Here is a 25,044-nt window from a genome sequence, read left to right as displayed (position 1 = left end):
TTTTTCTGCAAATAGAATCTCTCTTTAAGTTAATATTATTTCGCCTTCTTCATGTAGCCAATAAAAATGCTAATGATGACAGAGCATATTGGAGTGTGGCACTTCCTGCAGAGCACCATCGTGGCTGGCCCCTCACAAGCAACACTCTTCATTCCCTTCCAAACTGCCTCTATGGCCTCATATTTTATCATGATGAGCAACTCAAAACTTTAAGCTGGTTCACTCAATGTGACTTTAGCTGTTGGCTAACGATCAGGTCATTGGAGTGGTTATTGAATGCCACAGCTTGTCTGGCAATCTCAAAACTTTTTTCAGTCTGTGATTTTTGTCATGGTCTTTCAGAATTTTGCACAAAAAACCGCACAAGTATGAAATCTTTACTTACTCTGGATCTTCTAGCTTATCATTGGAGAGTGCATGTTATACTGTATTATGTATACTGTATCTTCGTGTAGTGATGATTTTTCTCAGAGGTGGCATTGATGTTATGTGCACTTGTATCTTTTTTTCTTCTTTTTTTTTTTTTTTTTTTTTATTATTTCTTTTTCCACCAGGACCTTTCAATTTTTTTTTTCTCTCAGTGATTTTCCTTTGCAATGCTCTAGTCTCCCAAAGCATGCTGGGTGCTAAACAATCATTATTGCGTCATGTCGTTGAGCTGCTTTGTGTAACGAGCCAAGGGGGGAGATCAGGGGTGGGAGGGTGGACAGAGGACAAGGAGGAGGAGAAGATAAAATTCAAGCCAGTGCATGAAAATGTCACTAACTGTTTCCTGTATAGTACAAGTAATGATATCAGCATTGCAAAGCTGTTGTCTTTCCAAACATCACATTTGAATTTGGTTGAGCTTCTTTTATAATCAATGTGTTTTCTTTTCAGTGCAATGCATTTTTAGACCCTGGGTATACAGTTTTAGTTGAGAATCTGCCAATGAGATGAGAATAAATGAAATTATCTTTACTAGAAAGCTGCTGTTACACACTCTATGCAGTCTGATAGTATATTGTGAAAAAACTGCCACTTTGAGTCTCTGCAATAATACCTGTAGTAATTTGTCTGCCGTGCACTGCTCCATTAATTCAGATCTATATGTTTTACTGGGTTTGATTCCAAGTAAGAAGGAAATATTTATTGGTAATACTGTATTTTACCTATATTTTCCATGTGTTTTAATGTATTTTTCCATCTAGCAAAATGAATTTTACACAGCTCTACTTCCGAAGACGGTAAAATAAAGACAAAACACCTCCCAAACAAATTCTCCCACTGCTCTGTTGTATGCAGCACTCCAAATGGGGCTGCATTTTGACAGGATACTTAATGAGATTAGTTCTGTAGAATAGTTACTCTTGGATCAAAATCCTTCTCAACATCTTTAGACACATCATCAATGAGATCCCCAAACTGGCAAGGCAATTCCAATTATTTTGCCCTTTGAACATCTGGGTCTTTGCATCAGTTGAGCTTAGGCTGAGTCCCTTCTTGGAAAGAAGCCGTGCACCCTCCATCTCAGTGGAGGAGGGACTCAACCTGACAACAGAAAAATATGAAGGCAGCACCAGCTGTTGGGAAGAAAATGGCACTGAATGGCATGGAAATATGAAGCTATTGAATGAGGAAGGGAGATGCACCTTGTGTTTGTGCTGGAAGCTTCCCCTCAAGCTAGGAAATAGAAGTGCATAAAGCAAGAATCACCCCGTAGGCAAAAAAAAAAAATATTTGCTCACTTTTGCCAATACTCTTCTAGTGAAAAGTTAAATTGGGTTGACTAGAGTTACATGTCAAACCTCAGCCTGAAATAGTCATCCTTGGACACTTTGGTTTCATGTTATTTTGCAAATAAAAGTGGGCTTAGGGGAAGATATTGCGTTTCAACTCAATTACTATTCGATTACTCAGTCGCTTGATTTTTTCCTTTTTTTATTATTTTCAGTTCTTTAGCATGCATCTTTGACCAAGATGAATTTTCAAAGAGGGCTAAGAAAGAACAATGGGGTTGTTAAGTCCAGATGAACATGTCTCACAGAATAATGCATTCTCTTCTTGCTCTTTCCACCTGACTTACTGACCTGGTTAAATCAACTGATTTTTAAAATATAATCGCTGCTCTAAAGTGTTTGCTCTTCTATTTCTTTTCTATGAAGTTTTTTTTTTGTTTGTTTGTTTAAGTCATTCAAATGCAGCACCAATAGAAGACACTAATTTGTTATCATGGAGTAAATTTGATACAATAATAACAACTCTTTTCTCATATAGAGCCACTTGCTAGATATAATCTCAGTCTTCAGAATGTTTGCTTTCTTGAAAATGATGAAGTGATGAAATATAGAGCAGCCAGTGAAAAAATGAATTATAGATTCATAAATTGCAGAGATATTGTTTTTATACAATTTACTAACATTTAAGCATTCATAAATATGTCAGCTGTAGTGTTGAATGCTGAACTACCGATATAATATTTCTATAATATTTCTATTATAATAACTTAACCATATAATATTTCTTCCTTTGATATTCATTTCTATTTCTTTGGAAATATACTTGATTCTCCTGTACATCCAGTCAGAAGGCACTAAGTTCCAGTTGTTCTTAGCCCAGTGTTACCAATAATGTTACTTGTATCTCATATAAGATAGAAACAGCTTGCTTTTTTTTATTAGCAAAACCAGAAAAATCTCTCTCACATGCTCTACCCCCTGGCTCCTTTTTCTTTCTTCTTTTTTTTCTAAATGATCTTATTTTTAATATTAGTATAAAAATCACTAGAGAGAGGTAATTGTATAACAAGCCGACTCCTTCATAATCTTTATTTGATTGCTGGAGTGTTATGGATCTCCTTTCTTCCTCACTGAAACACTAAAAGACATTTTTACAATGAAACACAGAGGAAAAGAATCAGAGGTGGAATAATAAACCACAAGCAATGATTTTCTAAGATAATTCTAAAGGAACAGTGTTGATGGGGAATCTTTATATGAGAGATATTATTATTATTATTATTATTATTATTATTATTATTATTATTATTATTGTTTATTTAATAATTTTATCTGATGATTGGAAGTATTTTTATCACTTGTCCTGGTGTGAGGTTTTTCAGAGAAAAGGTACATGGCTGCTTTTTGTAATAAATTGAGGACAGGAACTTTTCTGAAGATGTTCACAGTGTTGTGAGAGCAGCCATGGGAAGAGTAGGTGAAGTGGAACCCTGCTCTGCATCCCACGCTTTACACTTTGGATAAAGCACTGCTGTGTTTCTTGGACTTGAGTCACTTATCACTCCTGCCATTGTGTTCACATTGAAGTTAGACAAGAAATTAGTATAACAAAGCATGGCAAGGGAAGTTATTCATTGGATGCTGTGAGGTTGAAAAGCAGTATGAAATGGATTGACAGTTTCAATGACTCATAAAATGCTTGAATTAATTTGAAGAACTGAATCATTGCAGTATATAGCTTGCTTTCTTGATCTGAAAAAAAAATAAGACTTGAAAGGTTAAAATATGAAACAATTCTTCTTAGCAGGGAAAAAAACAGAGAGAAATCAACAGAGACATCTTTCATAATCACGTCTCATTGTCTCAGTGTCTTTGCCCAGGAAGTGCCAATTCGAAGTCCAAGGGAAATTCCAGTTTTCCTCAAAAGTCCATTTGGGCTGTGACCTCCAACTTCTTCCCAAAGGTCCCTCAGCCATGGGTGAGGAATAGGCTGCAGACCAGACCTCTAGCTCTTTCTTACAGCTTCCCTATTTCCTAAGGCATCTTACAGCCTTGCCATACCATGTAACAAGAGACTGATAGAAGCAATAGAAGAAATGGTGTCAATCAGGAATGGGCTGCTATCACCAGAACTAGTCCCTTTTGGTCTGCATCCTGCCCTTTGTTCACATCTCAAGGGTGCTTGATACAAAGCGTGCCCGGGAGCGGACCGCAGGTGGGTGAATTGACTGGGGGTCCTTGGTGTGAACAGGGCCAGTGCCTCGCTGATGTAAATGGGTGCTGAGGTAAATCTGCTGCTCCCGGTCTCTTTAGGGTGCGCACACCAGCTGCACTGAGCCTGATGGCACAGCCAGACCGTGGTGGCAGGGCTGTGTTGGCTGTGTGGTCCCTGGCAGCATGGAGGTTGGACACCTCTCCCTTTGGCGCTGCCTCAAAAACAGACTGCAGACAAAGCATCACGTCCATCTCATCAGCTGTGAAGCTTAATTAAAGAGGACTGGTACACTTTGCTGTCTCTGGCAGCAATTTGGATAGCTGGAAGGAAAAGAGAGCCTGAGGAAAGGTGCTTTATAAAAAGAGCTGGGGAATCAATAATTTCTCCATAGCCTCTTTTCTTAACAACCTGAAGATCTTAGTCCTTGCAGTCCTACACGTGCCAGTCACAGAGAGGGTGAACGATCTGGTTGTGCCAGGGCCAGTGGCCCTACAAGACATGGCTCAGCTCACGAGGCGAGGGTGACCCGGTGTGATTTAACCCTTCTGTCTTTCCCGATCTGTCCAACCACAGGGCTGCTCTTCGCCAATCGTGGTGAAGTTTGCTGACACCCAAAAGGACAAGGAGCAGCGGCGTTTGCAGCAGCAGTTGGCTCAGCAGATGCAACAGCTCAATACTGCCACTTGGGGAAACCTCACAGGTCTTGGAGGACTCACACCACAATATCTAGCTGTAAGTTCATTTCAGGGGTGGTGGCTGTATTATGCTCTATTTATTTTAGGACCATGGTAAATCAATTCTACTAAACTCCCTGCAGTAAATTGCTAATTGTCCAGGATACACTGTGTGTCTTCTTCTAGGTGTGTTTATCTGCAAAACAAATAATAGATTCATAGAAAGGCTTGGGTTGGAAGGGATCTTAAAGATCACCTAGTTCCAACCCCTCCACGGTTAATAAAATTGTATTCCATTAGTTTTGTTGGGGGTTTTGAATGCTAGAGTCTGTTTTTTATAGCTGGAATAAAATTTAAGTTCTTCCTTAGGGGAGGACAGATAGGCAGCTGAACACTCTAGAGGCCATATCCATATGGTGCAGCCTCTAAACTAGAATGTTGTGGTTCAATCATCAAAATTCCACATTTTCATTTGGAAATGGCTTTTGCTTTAATGCATGGTCCTGTCAATGCTAAACATGCATGGTTCATATCCCCTTATACAGAAAGTAAATGTGGCCAGGAAAAGCCATAAATTTAAAATGGCTTTTTCCTTAGTTCATTTGTAAGATGAGAAACAGGTGGTAGCTGCTGTCCCTGCTGGAAAATCTGAAATCCACAGCCACATGTCTTTGGTCCTGGATGGCCAAGAGAGGCTCCCCTTCTTCACAGCTGAGAGGGAGCTTCTGTCCTTTGTGGCTTTGGAGTTGGGAGGTCTGGTTGAGGAGCTTTTGGATAACTTGGGGGTTCCTCATGGTTCCAAGACAAATATAACCTCACTAAGTAAAAGGCCAAGTACAAGGCCCTGATCCTGGATCAGGGCAATCCCAAGCACAAAAGCATGGATCAAGAGCAGCCCTGAAGAGAACTTGGAATTGTTGGTGGATGAGAAGCTTAACATGACCTGTCAATGTGTGCTTCCAGCCCAGAAAGCCAAACATGTCCTGGGCTGCATCCCCAGCACCGTGGGCAGCAGGTCAAGGAGGGGCTTCTGTCCCTCTGCTCTCGTGAGACCCCACCTGCAGTGCTGCATCCAGCTCTGGAGCCCCCAGTACAGGAAAGACATGGACCTGTTGGGGCAGGTCCAGAGGAGGCCAAAAAGGCAATCAGAGGGTTGAAGCACTTCTACTATGGAGGGAGGGCTGAAAGAGTTGGGGCTGTTTAGCCTGGAGAAGAGAAGCCTCTGGGACCTTTGAGTTTTCCATACCTGAAGGGAGCCTCCGACAAAGCTAGAGAGGGCCTTTTTAAAGGGGCATTTAGTGATGGGACAAGGGGTAATGATTTTAAACTGAGAGAGGGCAGGTTTAGATGAGATACTCAGAAGAAATTGTTTCCTTTGAGGGTGGTGAGAGAGAGTGGCACAGGTTACCCAGAGAAGCTGAGGCTGCCCCAGCCCTGGAAGTGTTCAAGGTCAAGCTGGATGGGGCTCTGAGCAACCTGATCTAGTGGAGGGTGTCCCTGCCTGTGACAGGGTGGCTGGAAGTAGAGGAACTTTGAGGTCCCTTCCAAACCAAACCATTCTATGAAATGGATGTGCCCATATATATGTATTGTGTATGTAAAAATACATCATTTGTGTGTATACAATGTTTTGATATAGTGATATAAACAGCAATTTACCTGGCAATTAAAAATATATATTAGTACTGAGGTTGGCTAATTAATGCTGAGATAGGCTAAATTGCTATATATACAAATACCAGTCTAATGAATATCTGTGTGCTTGATTCATAAAGATAATAAAGAAAAAACTGAATTCACAGGGGTGGGGAGAATGGACCATGATTGACAGAGATGAGTTATGGTAACTACTAGACTACAGAGGGTTGTAATTAGTCACACTATGTTGGTTTAAATAGATTTAACACCTGGTTGTTAAAAAGAATAAATTGATTAATTGTTTTAAAGCAGCCATGTTATTGAGTTTCCCTTGTGTCTCTGTGTTTCTTAATAGAGATTAGACATTAATATGGATTTACAGCATTGACTCTAGGGATGTTCATTCCAACAGCAGACAGAAGCAAGAGACTGTATAAATGTAAAGGAAAGCAGGAATATTCCAAATGTGAAATGATAGCTCATTTTAGTTTTATCTTCATTTGTTACATTACTGTCAGCTAGATTGCTGTGTTGTGTTGTTCATTCGCAGCTCCTGCAGCAAGCAACTTCCTCCAGTAACTTGGGTGCCTTCAGCGGCATTCAGCAAATGGCCGGTGAGTTAAAAACCCTCTCATTTTGCTCCTGCTGTGTTTTGTATTCTTAAGCTACTGAACGCTGTACCTCTAATAATCACATTGTCAGGGGGTGGGGGGCGTGTTGTGTATTAAATGTGGCAGATGTATTGGCAGGGGACAGCTCATGGTTCAGTGTCAATAGAAACACTTTCACCCCTCTTTCAGAACTGAAATTAAACCCCGTGCTCCCAGGTTGTGCAAACAGTTTGTCTTGCATTAGTCACCTGCCATTTAGCCAAAGTAACCAATTGTAAATTGCAGGAGAGCTCTTAGTCCCTGCAGCCGTATTCTGCCCTATGAAAAGTGTCAGGAAAGCAACAGTAGGATTACATTCTAATTTCCAGTGAGATTTCTGTGTCCTGAAAGATCAAATTAATGGCAGCCCTCAAACATTTTAATAATATGTGGTGAGGAAAAATGTTCTGACCTTTTTAATGAAACCCAAGATTACAGGCCTACCTTCAGTATGAATTTTCAGGCTCCTTTTATAATCACAGAAAATTAACTGGGTGCCTTTTTGACTTTGGAACCCTAGTTGGCAAAATTACACAACAGAGATTTTATGTAAAAGTATAATCTTCAGTCTGGAGGAAAAAAAAGAAAGAAAGAAAAGAGGAAAAAAGAATCAAAGTGTGAGCGGATTTGAAAGCCAGCTAGTTGGAGGGTTTCTTAGTAATGAGCTGTGTGCCAGTAGTAACTGATGTGTAGTGATTAGCAAAAGGTCATTCCCACTGTGTGACCTACCATGCTGATATCCTAACTTAACATGATGCTAGAGAAGGCAGCATGTGCAGTAAATCAGAGCACAGATGCACATTATGCCTGCCGTGAGGAACTGTTAAAAAGCTTTTTTTTTTTCTTGTTACAGGGAAAAAAAAAGAAAGACTCACAAAACCCCTAAATTGCTACATTAGTTTATTTTAATCATGAGCCCGCTAAATCAATTGAATACAACATTACGCTTGCTTCATCATCACAAAACAAGGGCTAAAATATTCTGAAGTCTTTATGAGCACAATTTCTCATTCTTTTTTTAATCCTGGTCTTTTGCTGCTTCTGGTTCTGCTTTGAAGGAAGCCTGAAATACTTTAACAAGTATATATATACCACACTGTATAGCTATACCCCACAGGTATTCTTTGCTCAATCGTTATATTATGCCATTATTGCAGTGACATCAGAGAATAATGTGAACCTGCTGTCTGACAATATAAATTGGCCTACAGATGACAATATCTCTGAATTATTCTCTCTTCCTCAGACCTGCTGGCAGTGCTTGCTGGTTCTATTATGTTACTCTTGCAATCTAGCATTTTTTCCATCAAAATAATGTATCTTAATATGATAAACAGAACAGAGCGGTTCAGCAACAGTTTTATACTTGGGAGTTTTGGAAGTGGTTTTGAGCTCAAAGATTGTGTTTTAATGTTTTCATATTAGGTTAGGTCTACAAAATGAAAGAATTGGGACACTGAGGAAAAATAATGTGATATCCATCACATTATATGCGCCTTAGAAGTTTTTGTTGCCTATTTCTCACTGTTAGTGTAGATTCAGCTTTGTTTTCAAGAACTGTGTTGAAACTAAGGACTTTAGTCAAGTATTTCCAGGATGGGCTTTCAATCGAGGATGTGATTTATTCTCTGAAAATCATATGGTCTTGAGACTGAGAGAAACTCATCTTAAGAAATCATAGTGGCACATCATTGTTACTTGCGGGATATACTTTTTTCAACTGCAAATTAGATTGCTAATGCACTCATCTGTGGGATAATTTGATGACTGACTGCCTCTCTTGGAAAAAAATGTATTTTATATCTTATATTCATGTTATCAAAACAGCTTGAAGTTTACTCCTTTCCCCAAAACATGTGACTCGTAAATCTTTATGTTCAAGGTAAAATTAGTGATACAAAATTGTTCTCCAAGCTGCATCTCTACATGAAAGTGCCAAAGACTAAGCACTATTTCATTGTTAGAACTGAGAGTTCATGTCCTCTCCTTGGAAATCAGGCAGTACTCTGTCATGCAGTGCATCTGGTATTAACAATTTGTGTATTATGTTTCATGAAAGGAATAGAAAGTACTCCTGTGTCTGCAGCAAGAGCTTGCATTACCAGCTGAAGCTATCATTGAACATTTGTGAAGGCCTAGAGTTTTTTAACTTAAGCTGTACAGGTTCATTTCACAAAAAAGAATCTAATATGTAATTCCATATTGCATGTAGTTTGCCTATTAATATAACATTTCAAAGTGAGGAATAAAATCCAGACACAATTGAGTGAGGTTCTAAAGAAGATCTGTCATTGCAGCTTTCAAGTTCTTTGAACTTTGTGTTTGAGGGATGCAACTTTTATCCTTGAAGTCGATGGGTGTGCTTACCACGTAATTCAGACACTAAAACTTTGATCAAAAGCCACATGAGCCATTGAAATTCCACCCTTACTTCCATGTCAGGGCTCTAACATCTCTTTTATGCTTAAATCTTGATGAAGTCACGGTTTGCTACATTAGGACTTCTGATATAGCTCCCCATTGTACAAAATTAGGGGCTGCAAGTGTTTATTTGTGCTGCTAAAGCTTGTGTTGTCTCTGCAGAGAACAGAAGGGGCATAGCACACACCCCACTGCACATGTGAAGAGTTATTTGCTATGCTCAGTATATTATTTCTTAAATCAAAGCAATTTTCTTTGCTAGCAGAGCAAAGACACTGCTCTTCAGTGTGCAGTTTTAAATTCCATTCCTCTAAATATCATGCCTCAGACTGGTTAAGGTAGTTCTTATGTTGCAAAAGCAGTGGTTCTTTGATTTTGGTGGAGTGGGATTTTTAGGTGTTTGTGATTGATGAGTATTGGAGTTTGCTTGTTTGTTTGTTTGTTTGTAAGCTGGGAATACAATCCAAAGAAAAATGGGGATTTTTCTCAAGAACTGTCTAACATATAGATATTAAACACTTAGCACCAGGTCTAAAAGTGATCACTGTTCTTGCTGTAGCAGCCAACTGACTCTGCTATACATTCAGCATTGTGTGAAGTCCAAGCACAACATGAAACTGGTTTAATGAAAATTTGAGATCCTGAAATTTGAGAGACAAAAATCTGTAGCTTGCCATTTAACTTTCCAAGCTTTAAGGTTCCATGCCTAATTCTGCAGTTTAGTTTTATCTCATTTCTATAGAAAAACAAGGTTTTCATGAAATCATTCTACTTCATGAGTCAAGCCAAAGAAAACAATGTAATATTTTGAGACTGGCAATAAAGTTGGGAGAGCTGGCAGTGGTGCCTTTGGTAATCCCAGTAATCCCCTGGTCTTGATTACAGGCACTAATTCTACCTTGCCAAAGTCTGCTTCATTGTCCTGTATAAAACATGCAAGGACATGCATCCTTATGAGTACATTTCATAGTGAGCACTTCCTCACTTTTCCTCCCCTTCTCTGAAATCTTCTAATCCTGATGCTAATTTAAAGACAGTGTTTTCTCTCATGTTTTTCCTCTCATGTGTTTCCTCCCCAGCCTCAGTGTCTAGCCTGCACTTTGGGGAAGGCTAATAATGTAGATGAATTCTATTATGTGATTTGATTGTCTTACTTTAAAAGACAATGTAAGCTACATTAAACACTAGCAACCTTTCAAGCAAGCAAAAATTCCTCCTTCAAATACATACAAATTGCATGAGAAGCTTAGTTCAAACTTGGAGATTGATGTTGCTTGAATGTTTGAATTGAATTTGGCTGGCACTGCAGCAGGTCCTGAAAGCTGCAGTTATTTAAGCCAACCTGCCTGTTTAAGAGCTTGGGAATTACAATACAGATAGTGTAAAAGGAAGTTTACTATTGCTAGGATGATTGTAGAAAATATTTCAATGTTTTCAATATTTAAACAACATACAGTCTAGGAAGATTTTTCTATAATCCATTAATGTCAAATGTTTTGGCAGGAACAAATATTGGTTCATACAGCAATATTTTTGTATGTGTGACCATTCAAGACATAAAAAAATGCACAGTACTCATAAAAAATACAAAGGATTTCTCTTAATTTCATTGAATAGACAGTGTATTTTGCTTTCTGAAGTTACATAGGAGGAGAAAACATGGATTTTTCTTTTTCTTTCAGAACTCTAAGCCCTCTACAGCTGGGACTTCTTATATTTTTCCAATGTATATATTTTTTCCAGTGCTGTCCAAGTTCTCTCACAGTTTGGTTGCATTTTGGGTTGAACTTCTGGCCCTTTCTGAGCCCTGCTCTATCCTTTCCACCCTTCTTCCACTACCCAAGCCAGATTTCCTCCTGTTGCAGAGTCTGTAGGAGCAGATGGGTGAGAGAAAGTCTGAGAGGTTCTGCTTTCTGAATATTTTCCTCTAATTGTTGGATTGGCTCAGTGGATCAGGAGGGACCAGTTGGAAGCCAGGACCATCTGCACAAAAGCTCTATACTTTTGCATTGGCCAAAGGATCCTTTATATCCTCTGACTCTTCGATGGCTTCATTCCAGCAAAGCCATACAGAAGGAGGATTTCTCCTGCTATGACCTCTTTAGGGATATCATATTAAAAGTAAAGGTCACCGAGAAACTGTTTCCAGCTCAAGGGAGATAGCTGTTTCTTAAAGATAACTACCAGTTTTGAAAATGTTGACCTCAGGGACCAAAAACATTCAGCTTTTGTAACACTAATTCCATTGAAAGTGCTAGTTATTTTAACACATTAAATTAGCTTTTTTTTTTTTTTTTTTTTTTTTTTTTTCTTCTTTTAACTAATAAATTAAACAACTCTGTTTAGCATTTTTGGAGAGATAGAGTTTGTAGCAAGTGAGCCTGTTCACAATCCACACTTTACTCCTTCTCAGAGGAGAAGGAGAGGCACCTTGAGAGGAAAAAGCGGTGCTCAGCAGTTAGGAGATGTTCTTATTCAGGTGGTAAAAGTGCATGATGTGCAAGTTTGGCCAAGTCTGGGCACAATATCTGTAGCTCTGTGTGGGCTTTCTATAACCAGCAAATGGGGGGTGAGGGGGCTTTTTATTGCCTTGGCCCCTCTGTGGATGGAATTCATCCAACTGAGCCTCAGTAGTTTGGAAAGTAGGCATCTCAGCTTCCTGCAATGTGAGTGAACAGGGAATCACTCCCAGTCAATGATTCATCCTACCAAGGCTGGGGTTAATCTATTTTATGGATATTAGGAAAATACTACATATATTAGGAAGAAATTCTTCCCTGTGAGGGAGGTGAGGGCCTGGCACAGGTTGCCCAGAGAACTATGAATGCCCCATCCCTGGAAGTGTTCAAGGCCAGGTGGGATAGGGCTTGGAGCAACCTGGGCTAATGGAAAGTGGCCCTGCTCATAGCAGAGAGGTTGGAACCAGATGGTCTTTATGGTCTCTTCCAACCCAAATGTTCTATGAGTCAATGTTTCTATTATTCTTTTTTAGGATCAGATTATTTCATTACTCCCTCTCTCTTCTTTGACTACAGCAAGAGCCTGAGTGAGTAACTTTTTTTTGGACAAAGTTAGATCAGATTAATCCTTCCCTCTAGGACTGAAGAAGTTTTAATTGACAAAACCACCCTTCTTGCCAGAATGTGTTTAGAGTATGTATAACCTGAAAATGGGCTGAAATCCTACATAAGTCAACAAATGGCTCAAGGGGTGTTGGAATTAAGTGATCCTTAAGGTCCATTCCAACTCAAACCATTCTATGATTCTGTGAACGTGCAATCAGATTTAAGGACGTGCTCTTAAAATACAGGGCAGAAACAACTGTGGACTTGAAAGTTGTTTTAAGGGCTTTGCTCAATCAAACAGTAACTGGTCAGGCTACCTCAAGCACTTTTCAGATAAGCAGCTTTTCTAAAAGTAGCCACAGAATATATATGGGTTGATAGAGGTGGCACTTAGATCTCCTGTCTATTTTACTTAGAATTTCTGGAACAACCTCACCCTCCACCTTTATACACATTTTGCCATCAGCATCCAAAATGGCTGATGTCAGTGTTAGCAAATAGTTGCTTTTTAGCCTGGAGATGATATATTTTACCTTAATCCACATTTTTAAGCTGCAGCCAGGATTTTATTCAGATGGAATAAATCCTAATAATTGAGAAGGATAAAATTTCCAAAGCAAAGGAAGTCAAGTCAGTGGGAACTGCTTATGAGCGATCAGATTTGCTTCTGATAATCACCACTGACTTTGAAACTCTCCATGCATACGGTGCCTCTACATGTAGCTGGTGCCTTCCTTTTTTTGGAATTTGTGCAGTAAGCAAATCTCAGCTATTTTCTAATATGATTTTATTATGGTTTTAGAAACTCAAGAGCTGATGAGGCCTAAGAAGTCTTGAGGAACGGCTTGTGACTCCGTTCCCTCCTCTACAAATACCCAATAATTCCAAATTTACAGTTATCACAGGAGAAAAGCTGCAGTGACTGAAACGAGGCAAATTACTTCATTGTATGAAAGTTTGTGTCAGAGGCAGCACAAGAAGTTGTAAAATGTAAATCTCGTGCTCTCAAATTTCCCCGTGTTTTCACAGAACTGCATCTGTGACTGTGCAGCACTACAAAAATTTCCTGTGAATGTGCTAATAGGCCTTATGAGAATGTTCTATCACCATCCATCTGTCACTTTTTAACAGGCCTGATTGGCAAGCACTTGTAACAACTGACATCTGTTCTCGCTTATTGATATGTAGATTTATGGTAATTGCTGTGAACAATAAGACACAAAATTACCTAAGGTGAACATTAAATTAAATTTTCATGCCCCTATCCTTATAAATATTTTTTTTTAAATCTTAAGTTTCAAGCAAGGCATACTGTGCATCTGTTTTGTACATAATTTAATTGTTTTTTTAATCTGCCAAATAACAAAATGAAAGTTGAATTTCCTTACAATCTTGAATATTTGCCAAGCTGATAGCACATTGGTAAATACATGTTATTAAAAATGGAATCAAACTGTATTGTGAATCTAGGTTTTTTAATCATTTCCCTTTAATTCCCAGCATTGTCTCCATCATGAAGATCAAGAGTTATTCCTTACCCAGAAGGGTTTTTTTTTTCCTCTACAGGAAGATACTCATTTTTCATGTGCAGCTCTGCCTATGAGGCTGTTCCTCAGCGTTAAGCAATTTGCATTTCTTCAGAGAGAGGTGCATTTGCTGAGTGAGCAGCACTTTCAAATAAAATCCATCTACTCATTTGCTGTCCATCTCCATTGCGGGATTTGGGACTGTTTTGAAAAAAATTGTAGGATGTGAAAGTTCTGAAGAGTGTGTGTGAAAGGGGAGAGAATGAGAGAGCAGATTCATCCCACAGAACTGCACCTTAGCTGAGGTTCAATTGAACCAAAAATCCCCATTTGAAAGCAAAGTACTTTTGGGGTCTGGGACTTCAGAGCATTTGGTTTCCCTCCTCCAAATTTGTCCAAGCGAATGGGATGTTGACACTCCTGACAAGTTGATGGGAGAAACCAATAAAGAGGGAGCAGAGATGGTAAAATGCCTGGGGAATGTGAAACAGTGATGACAGGACTTATTTTTCAGATGTTTGAGCAGACAGAATATCCTAAAGAAGATGCATATTAAGTGATAAAACTGTTGACAAAATGGGCTCTAGAGCATGCTGGGTGCTGTCCTTCTCTTACTTAGGTGTGACAACAGCCAGCAGGTTTTTCTCCTGCAGACACCTAAGCTGACACCCTATAACACCTGCAGGCTGTTTTGTGGCCAGTGTCTTACAGTCACTGCTACAGTAAAACAAATTGGGTAAGGAGACAACTTCATCACCACCAAGCCCTTGTTCATTCATCTTCTTTGGGCATTGAAACTCATTTGCCAAATTGATGGGTTCCTCCTGTGCTTATTAAAAAAAAAAAAAAAAAAAGTTTTTGTGGAATGAGGCAATGATGGTATTTATTTTGCATCCACAGAGGTGCAAGGGTGACTCATGAGTGCAGAGAGAGCAGTTGTTTGCTCTGCTGCCTGTTGACCTTGTCTAGCCTAGGCTGTCCTCTAGAATCATTCTGTATTCATCACAATTATTTAATCCTACTATGTATACCATTCCAAAGTCCAAAGGAACCCTCACACAGAAGAAATATAAGCTGGCTATGACTGATCCTTTTGATGAATAACTAAACAGTGGGCAATAGAAAGCCATTCCTCTGGAGGAGAGCAACCCACTGCTTTCCCAAATCCTTGTTACAGGATGGCACTAAAATACAGCCTCAGTGAAGATCAACAATGTTTGCTGGATATTCTTTGCTGAATTACTTATTCTCCTTATGAAATAGGAAGGTAAATTATAATTAAGGACCAATATCAGTCCAGGAAGAAAATGAATTCCATATCTCATTTTGAGGGTTACTGACTGCTTTGTTCGCAAAGATTTGGGTCCCAGTCTTTTCCATCCCCAAAATCTTGTTTGAAGTAGTCTGCAGTCTTATGACTATCTACCAAAGCAAGATAATTCTTTGTGGGGAAAAAGAAATACTTACACCCAAGGCAAACCAGTAAGTTAGAAGAGGAATTTAAAAAAATAAAACTACGTTGTTTGCATACGTGTGAATTGTGTCTTGCAAAATAGTAATAGATTAGTAAAGTTTGAGAAAAGCCTTATCTTTTAAGATGGTCTTTAGCCTCCAAAAGAAACCTTAAAGAGCTTCTTGGTCATGTAATTTCTCCAAGTATCTTGTTTCAGTTCCAGACTATGAATTGGTGTCAACTAAAATCTTGGATCAACTAAAATCTTAACTCCCACCAGTGCAACGGTGTCACATTTTCAAAAACACCAACATCTGAACTGAATTTGAGACATCCACATAAGAACCTCAATCAAATTAGGTGCTCACCTGAGGCCTGACCTGCCTGCTGGAACATGCTGTATTTAAATTTGGGGCTTTATTCAGAAATAGATGTTTATATCAACATTCATTTCACAGTCCCTAATGCTGTGACAGTAAGAATTCCTCTTTATGGAAATTATTATTTGTACTAACCTGAGTCTGCAATACCTGTGTTTGAAAGCAGTATCACTCTCCATTATTGCAGGAGTTCTGAATTCCTAGAAAGTACCTCTCCTTCATTGCATTTTTTTTCTCAAACATACTTCCCAAGTATTTAAATCTCTTTTTTTTTTTCATTTTCTCCAAGTTGTTGTTAAGCTCCTCTGTTTGAAATACAAAGTGTGCAGGGAGAAATAATATCTCTTGTAGGCAAACTAACATTCAGAAAAAATCAGACAAGTTTCTAGGCATTCAAACTGGGAAACATGGGAAACAAATTTTATTCATCCCAATTATATGACCCTGTCCTGAATGTGTTTTAAATGCTAGTTATCTTCTTTATATCCCCCATTGTGTCAGGAAATAATATTGTGCCTGGGCTTCACACAGAGTTTAAATGACTTTTAATTCTACACTTCCCTTAGAAGAGGCACAAACCAGGTTTAATTTTCCTGGAGTATAGGCTAGTGTCTTTGGTGCATTCTCTCAACTCCAAAGTAGAGAGATGAGAAATACTCTTCAGGAACTGTAAGAGGTGGTTTGAGATTATAGATGTCTCAGGAATGAAAATAATCGAGTTTATTGGCAAGGTACACCCCAAGCTCCATGCCCATTGAAAATAGCACATTTTGATGATTATGATGATGATTACCTGTTTTAATTAACCCTATTGCTTCTCCACATAGGCATGAACGCTTTACAATTACAGAATTTGGCAACTTTAGCAGCCGCAGCAGCCGCCGCCCAGACCTCAGCTACCACCACCAATGCAAACCCTCTCTCCACAACGACTGGTGCTCTGGGAGCCCTCACAAGTCCTGGTAAGAGCAAAGTGCCTGCTTCCAACACACAAACATGGTAGTCAAGGGGAAGATGGTAGTTAAAACACTGGTTCCATGTTGTGTCATGAGTTCCATGCTCATGTAAATTGTGAAGAACCTTTTAACAGCTGAACACATCTTTGTTGCTGTTATTTTCAAGCAAATAACTGCTTTTTGAAATGGTCCAATGTGGGCATGTTCACCTTTCCAGATTCATTTCAGGGGCCATTAAAGCCTAACAGACTGATCTTAAAAAACTCTGCGTGAAAATTACAATTGCATGGGAAACTTAAGATAAAATTAACTTTTCACAAAGAATTCAGAACATGACCAATTTCTTCCGACCAAAGGAAAATCAGCTGAGGTGGTTCTTTTTAATCCCCAAGATACTGATCTTTGATTCCCGTCACACGCAAGTATTGCTTTGCCCTTAATGAATTTTTGTTAAGTCCTTTTTATTTTTCCTTTCTCTTGCTGGATCCCAATTGAGCTTTCTTCTGGTCCTGAGTACACAGTTACAGAAGTGATATCAGATGCACAAGGAATACACAGCCAGATTCTGACTTCATTATGGGGGCAGGAGGATAAGAGGTGGAAATGCTTCCATGACCATCATGTGGATTTCCAGACATGCATGTCTGATGTCTCCAAAGCCCTAGAGAGAAACTGGGGCAAATTCAGGCTTAGGTAACACTTCAGAATCTCCAGAATCCACAGAGAGAGATGTTGATTCAGTGTAGTTACTCTGGCTTTACAGTGATATAGCTGAATAGAGAATTTGGCCACTTATTGTTACATAAAGGCTGCAGGGTGTAATTATTTGCATCATGAAGTGTGTTTATTGCTGTTCTAAAAAACATTCATATTATTTTAGATACCACTAAAGAACACTTGTGTTTAATCTTGTTTAAGTGTGTATTTATCCCCCATGAAAAAGTAATTCATGGCAGACTGAGCTCATCAGTAAGGAAAACAGTCTTCACTGCAAAAAAGAACTGGGACCGAGTGTGGTGTTGGGTCTTAGTGCTGGCCAGGGCTCCCATTATATTACAGTTTTATTGTTTGTTTGAGGCTGAGGTTAAATGGAAAGAAGCTTGGCTAGTACTAAGTCTGTGTAGAATTTTCCTGTTTCTGGCACAAGCATCATCTTGACCTAAAAATAATATTCATTAGCAACATCTCTGAGAAGTAGGTTGAGTAAAAATAATTTTGGCTTGATTATGTGCTTTTTTTTTCAACCTGAGCAATCTCTTCCCTCTGTCCTGGAGCTGGGACTTAGCACTTTGGAAAAGGCTATTCCCAGTGTCAGTGTTTCCATGTTACACCTGTCTAAATGCCACCCATTTATAGAAGCAGAAATGTTGCATTTCATGCATGCTCTGTGATATCTCTGCAGTTGAGCTGATAAATGTCTGAGCAGCCTTGTCCTCCCAAGTCACACACAACATATCTTGACCCATACTGACAAGAGTTCCCAGGGCAGTTCAATGCACTGCTCTGTGGTGCAGAGGGGCTGGAAATTAACTCCCCTTTTCTTTGCTGCTCTGCAGCACAATGGCACCAGAATGCTCCTGTTGTGCACTTTGTTTTGCCATGTACACACAGAACTTGGATTCAACCTTAGGGGCCACATTGCCTTCCTTCCCTGTCCAACAGTCTTCTTATCCAGCCTGTCTGACTCGCTGTTCCCTTTTAACCTGATCTTGAAGCTCCTTGAATACCTGGGAGGTTGTTTTATCTGATGTCCAGGTCTGCAGAGGCCCATGGTAGACAGGTGCTTCCACTGGACCGGGCAGATATATCTTTGGGGTAACTAGAGCTTCCTATTGCTCTGAGTGGTATTAGAGAGCAGATACCAAGGGTTTTTTTCCAAAGAGATTAATGATTTTGGCTAGCACATTGAACTTGTGTTATTTTCAAAAAAATCTGGACATTTCGCCTTTCAAATAGTGTCTTCAGAATGCCAGTTGCCCTTGAAAATCTTATAGATGGTTTTCTAAGGTTTTCTAATATTAGACAGCTTGAAAACCTCTGGTAGGTCCACTGACCTATTTATGTTGCACAACCAACCTAAAATCAAGCCTTGTTAAAATGTTCTTCATTTTAACTTTCCTTATCTGGTTCCACATTCTCCACCCTATTACATATTTTGTAAACCTGAATAATATCTTCAATGATTCTTCTCTGCTCCATGGAAAATTAATTTAGTTTGATAAAGCTTTTCATAGTAGCTCAAAGTGTTTCCACTAAAACTTGAAATATGTTGGCAGAAAACATTTAAATCTGCCTTTCAGTGTGTGGATGTTTGGAGGCCTTAAGGGTATTTTTTTGGTCTAGTTTTCCTTTAATAGAACACTTCAGCTTGTTGTGTTTCATAAGTGTAAATTATTTTGTCTGATTTCAAAGCCTGCACTAAGCCCAGGAAGAAATGTTTGCATCTCTCCAGATAATGCATTAAATTAATATTTTTTAGTTGAGAAAACAGCCCACATTTGTGGCAGGGCAAAGGTAGATGCTTAAATTTAATCCTTTTCTTGATGTTGTTAAAGGTAAAATGCTGCACAGAATGGAGATGGGCATAAGTGTGTACTTCCAGTATGCCTTGAACCATGGCAGGCACGTAAAAATCATACCCGTGTTTCTCTCCAGATATATCTCCCCTGAAAACTTCTCCCGAATCAATCTTTGACCAAGTGCTCTTGTTCTTGTCCTTTGTAAACATGTGTCATAAGAGCCTCAAAAGATGGTTGTTTCAGTTAAAATTCATCTTGAAGCTTAATTTTACATAGCTAAGATTTAGCAACCATCAGTGCACCACACTAGGACAGAGTAGATAGTGGTCAGGCCAACTTCAGTGCACTGGCAACACAGAAAAACAGGCCAGGAAGTGAAAAGCCAGTGGGACATTTATATTTGAGGATTTCCAAACAAATTAAACTCCAGTGATCTTTCTCCCATACATTCTGACTAAACAGCTTTGACCGCAGGAGAGTCTAAGGACACTCGTTCTCCTCCATGTGCTAAATACTTTCTCTTAAGCTTGAAAGAGTATTCATTCAGAAAGAACAGAGACAATACAATCCCCCAAACTATTAATTTTTTTATAATTGTAAATTTATAATTTCAATTTTGCATACCCATGGAAGTGTCTCCCTACAGCATTGTTAGAAATGATTTTTTAAAAGCCTTTGCTTAAAAAAACATGAAAGATTAAGCTTTCATTTTAGTAAAAATCCCCTCAGGCAATAAATAGGTTCTTTTGTCTCTGGGCCCTGGAAAAAAAATTAAAATGGTTTAAATTGCCTATAGTTAAAGTAACTGTTTCTTGCAATTATCAGATGGTAGTGAATAAAAATTAAAATGAAATCATGAAAGACTAAAAACCAGGTAAAGGCATATTATGTCTTTCATGAGTTTCTCATGGGTCTTTTGAAGACTCATTTAATCATCTTTCTTGTCTTTTATTTTGATATGATAATTGTTTCCTTTATTTACTTTAATCACCTCTATTTAGTTAATTAATTCTTCACTTTATTTTCATTTCACTTGCTTAGGATACTTTTTGTGTTTTAAAGACAGGTACCAGTACTATTTCATACTGTTTTAAAGGCAGGTACCTGTAGTATTTCATAACACAAGGATTTGGGTTGGGGTAGCTTCTATCTGGCTCCAGGTTTGCCTTATCCAGTTTGTCTCAGTTCCCTTAGGGTGGGGACCTGGAAGTTTGCATTTCTTGTTAACTGGGAAGGGATTTTGGAGGGACTACCTCAACTGTAGTATCCACACTGTAAATATCCCAATTTGGACAGGATGAATCCCAGCTGAGTGTCAGGAACTTTATTTTCTCCTCCAGAGGCTGTCCTTGACACATCCTGTAAATGGATCATCAAGCAAAGAGCTTGCAGGGAGGCTCCTATTCCAGAGCCTGCAGAGATGCAGGGTTCATTCAGGGGGTGATGGGAATGCCTGGAGGTGCATGTGAAGGAGGGACATATAAGCTCAGAATCAAAGTATCTGTCTCTAACACTGTCTGACATTTATTTTCCCTCAGTTGACCCACTACCCTAATTTTCCCAAGGGTAATAATGTGTATTGTGACTGTCCTGGGTGGTACAGGGCTAATTACAGCACTGTAAAATGTGGACCACTCAGAGCAGGTTGGTGAATGTCTAGCAGCATGTCCAGTCAAGGTCTGAGTATCTCCAAGGATGGAGATTCCACAGCCTCTGTGAGATCATTTCAATTTTGTTTCTTCAAATTCAAATATAATTGTTTGTTTCAGTAACCAGTAGGAAAGCCCTACTATGTGTAAACGAAGAGACAAAACATCTAATTATATATCTAAATTTATCTGCATGAACATACACAATATAATTTCTGAGCTGTGGGGGGATGGAATTGCTAAACCAGAAGATAATTCAGTTTCAGACCTTGGAGCCTTCTTTGTCCATGACATTTTCATGACTATTTGATTCTCTAAACTATTATTTGTTCACACAACTGAACTAGCTATTCATGCTTCAGTAAAAAACTCTTTAGGTTTATCTGCTGTGTAACCCTGAGAGGAAATACTTGGGGAAAAAAAATACTGATAGGGTAGAAAGTGAGAAAGTGAAACTTTTTTCCTTTAATGATCTCTTAAAATCCAGCACAGCTTTTGTCATATTATGTCAGTATTCAGCCATTAAGTCTTACGCTGAAAAAAAAATATTCTCCTCAGCACAAAGGTCTAAAAATACTCATTTTCAGACAGATGCTGACATTGAAGAATAACAGTCCCCAAAAAAGGAAGACTGTGAAGTATAGAATAAACTGAAAAAGAAAAAAAATTATACTGCCTTTCCTGTAAGAATTAATTCATTCTCTCCCTCTGGTCAAAGCAGAGAATTATAACTTATAGCTGTCATCCATAGCTCATTATTTTCCCTACCCCCTAATCTAGTATGAAGATTGTCTTTGTTAGTTGAAGGTGTTCATGTTGTGAGCACAACTGTTGAAATGGTAGAGATTTCACAGAAGATACAAGATGCTTCAGCTGAGAAGCAGTGAAGAATGTTCAAATAACCTTTCTTAGAAGATTTGCTTTTTGTTCACTTCAGTACCATACATTTTTCTCCAATCAGTGGCGCAAGGCTGCCACCATGACATTTTGTTAGAGGCCAGTACACCCACTGAGATAGTTGTGATTTGCTTCCAGGATGATTCAAAAATAACCCTACCAGTAGGTGTGTAGGAAGGTCTGACAGTTTGCTAAAGACTGAATTGAAGTAGATGTTTCATGTTGGAAAAGGCTGGTTTAAAATGCAGAATGACACTTGTCGTGCTATAGTACAAATTGATTCTTTTTGTGCCATTTCATGGGGAATTAATGCATGTTCCATTATTGTAAAATCATTTAAAATAAGCTTTATTAGTTTTGCAGAACACAGAAAACCTCCCTAGTATAATTTTCATTATTTTCAGGATAAAGATACAGTTGATATATGTAAGACATAGCTTAAATAAAGGTTTTAAAATACAGTGTATGTACGGTACACACACTTAACCCAAGTGTATGGTTTTAAATTTTGTCTTTAAGTCTAGTTATATCAATAGCATTGTTACCTTAGTGCTTGGAGGACAGAGCATTTCAATGCCTTAACTCTGATCTCAGCACCAATATTTTAAAAGAATATGTTTTCAAGGAAGCTATGGAAGAAAACCTTACCTTAGCATGCCCACATGCCAGTGCCTGTTACTGGACTGGATAGTTCAAGGAGATTTGTGGCAGGACAAGTATATTTCTGAGCTGTTGTATGTCAGCTGGTCTTACAACACATGGTGTTAGATTTCTGAGTCTGTGGTTAGGCTCCTCAATCAGTGAGTTGATTTTGACTGCTCTTAGTGCCCAGAGATTATGCTGCTTCTTGGAGATATATTGGTACTAAGCCCATCTGATTATTAGGCCACCCTTGAGCAGGCATGCAAGCACAAGTTGGAGCCAAAAATAGGAAACTGGTTATGTATTTTGGACCTATATTTATATTTTTAATAATGCTTCTGTATGTCTTAAATAACTAAAGAAGAAAAGAGTGGGAATTGTGGCTAAGAACCTCCCAGAGTTCCAGTACAGTAAAAGGAGAGGTGATGGATTCATATGGAGCCTCCCTGGAACAGCACTGTCTCTCCCTGGTGTCCTCATTGGAAAAATGAGCCAGTGATAACCTGAAGGATGCTGATGGCAGCAGACAGGCCATCAGTTCACTGGGATGACCTGTTTGCATATTTGTCCCTTAAAATGCAACAGGTCTCTGTACATTCTCCTCTCAGAAGGGTTTCTGAGCAGGTGCATCAGTGCAGCCTGAAGGATCGCAGGGAGGTTCAGGCACTGAATGGGCTCAGGGTGGGCAGAGCTGCTTTGTGAAGCAGTGTGAGGCTGCCTGACAACTGCAGGGGTCATTTTGGCAAAGCTCCTTATCTGTTTTAGAATCACCATTATCAATTTATGAATTTTTGGCATAGAAATCTCCAGCTGTTTCCTCAGAATTCCATTATTACCGAAGGACAGAAACTTGTGCATATTTTCAGTCAAGCATTGTGCTAGTTAATTTTTTTAGGTTTGTTTTTTATTTTCAGGAAGCAGCATACAGTACTAAACCATGGATTAGTAGGATCTAATTCAACAGGAGACATGTTTGTTTTTTAAACATTATTACATTATCATCTTCCTAAAGTATTAAATCCATTGCCTTAGCACATTTCAGGATTTACTTTGCTTTCAGTATACAAATAACACGTATAATACGTTATATTTTGTAAGTGTCTCTCTACCCTGCTCTTAATCTCTGTTTCAAGCTACAAGAATCCCAGTTTGTAAAAAAAAAAGCTTTTTTTTCTTTCTGTTGGAAGCACTATTTGAAGTTCATTCAGGGTTGCTTTCTACTAAAGAAAGATGATAATATCAGCTTGCCTACACAGGTAGATATGTGAGCTTATATGTAATATATCTTACAAGAAGTTACAAGCCCAGAAAATGCTGCAGTTCATAATACCCAGCAAATAATGTAAATCTTAGAAAAACTCATGCATTTGAAGGATCTTTCAACTACTGCCAACACTGTTCCTTCAATCCTACTGGATTGTGCTTGTGTCCGTGGATGCTCCTGGTTTGTTCACCCAAGGCAGAAAAATTATGATTAATAGTAAAAAAGTAATAATTTTAAAATCTTAATTTTATTCCTTTTATTACTATTAATCTCTTAATTTTTTTAACATTCTCTCAGAAGAACTATTTGCTTGAATATGGGGCTACTGAATTATTTTATGCAATGGCCAAACAAAAGTATCTCCAACAACTGCATGAGTTTAAAACCAAGTAAAGTAAACCCTCAACTGCCTTTGCTGTTTGCAGACCAAAAATGTGCAATATGGATGAAAAGAACCAGTGTCACAGTGAACTCAGTATGACTTTAAAAATGGTCTGCAAAGGACCTGGCTGAGTAATTTCATGAGGCAAGATAATCCTCAAGTTCTGCAGCTCCCAGGGGTGAACAACTGCATTTTGTGGATGTGCTATTGCAATAAGGCTGTGCTTGCACGCCCCACTTAGAAACCCATCTGCCATGGAAATAATTGCATGCACCTTCTGGATTCATAACTTCTTTAACAACAAACTCACATTTTCAATATATGGTTTAGCTCATCTCTATTCTAAAATACCATGGATAGGACTCCTAAGTGTCTGAAGAAAACAAGCCTTTCAGAAACATCTTGTTGCAATGGAAAGACAAACACCTCCCAAGGACTGTTTACATTATCTTAAGATAGATATATGAGAGAGGTGAAAAAGAAGATGAATCAGGCCATCCTCTCCCATGTACTAGAATTTGAATTGGCATATATTATGTGGTAAGCACTTGTAGAACAAAAACATTGCTTACCTTGAATGATAGCCTTGGACTCTGCTGGAACTCTTCTTTCTTTCTTTCTTTCTTTCTTTCTTTCTTTCTTTCTTTCTTTCTTTCTTTCTTTCTTTCTTTCTTTCTTTCTTTCTTTCTTTCTTTCTTTCTTTCTTTCTTTCTTTCTTTCTTTCTTTCTTTCTTTCTTTCTTTCTTTCTTTCTTTCTTTTCTTTTCTTTTCTTTTCTTTCTTTTTTTTTTTCTTTTCTTTTTTTTTTTTTTTTTTTATGGAGAGATGCTATTGCATGGTGTTTGTCAATGCTTAGTGCTGAAAGTGTGTCAAAGATGTTGTAGGCACACCAGGGGCCATGTGAAGGAACCTCTACTCCAGGCAGGAGATCCTGGCCTCGGTAGAGCCTTCTTGATTTTAGCTCAGAAATTCTTTGGAAAGTGATTTATAAGTGGC

At 38.7% G+C, this 25,044-nt stretch overlaps 1 protein-coding gene across 9 annotated transcripts in view; it reads left to right on the top strand.

The window, feature by feature from the left end:
• CELF2 (CUGBP Elav-like family member 2) overlaps nt 1–25,044 on the top strand; it is a 543,341-nt gene that overhangs the window by 492,363 nt on the left and 25,934 nt on the right. For all 9 annotated transcript variants that reach the window (XM_053977017.1, XM_053977018.1, XM_053977019.1 and 6 more), the window contains 3 exons: nt 4,507–4,665; nt 6,796–6,859; nt 16,568–16,702. In XM_053977017.1, coding sequence (XP_053832992.1) covers nt 4,507–4,665; nt 6,796–6,859; nt 16,568–16,702 — 358 coding nt within the window. The remainder of the gene's footprint in view (nt 1–4,506; nt 4,666–6,795; nt 6,860–16,567; nt 16,703–25,044) is intronic.

Source organism: Vidua macroura, chromosome 5, assembly GCF_024509145.1.
Source record: "Vidua macroura isolate BioBank_ID:100142 chromosome 5, ASM2450914v1, whole genome shotgun sequence".
Classification (NCBI taxonomy): domain Eukaryota; kingdom Metazoa; phylum Chordata; class Aves; order Passeriformes; family Viduidae; genus Vidua; species Vidua macroura.
Note: the sequence above shows the minus strand (reverse complement) of the source record. Positions and strands in the feature narration are given on the sequence as shown.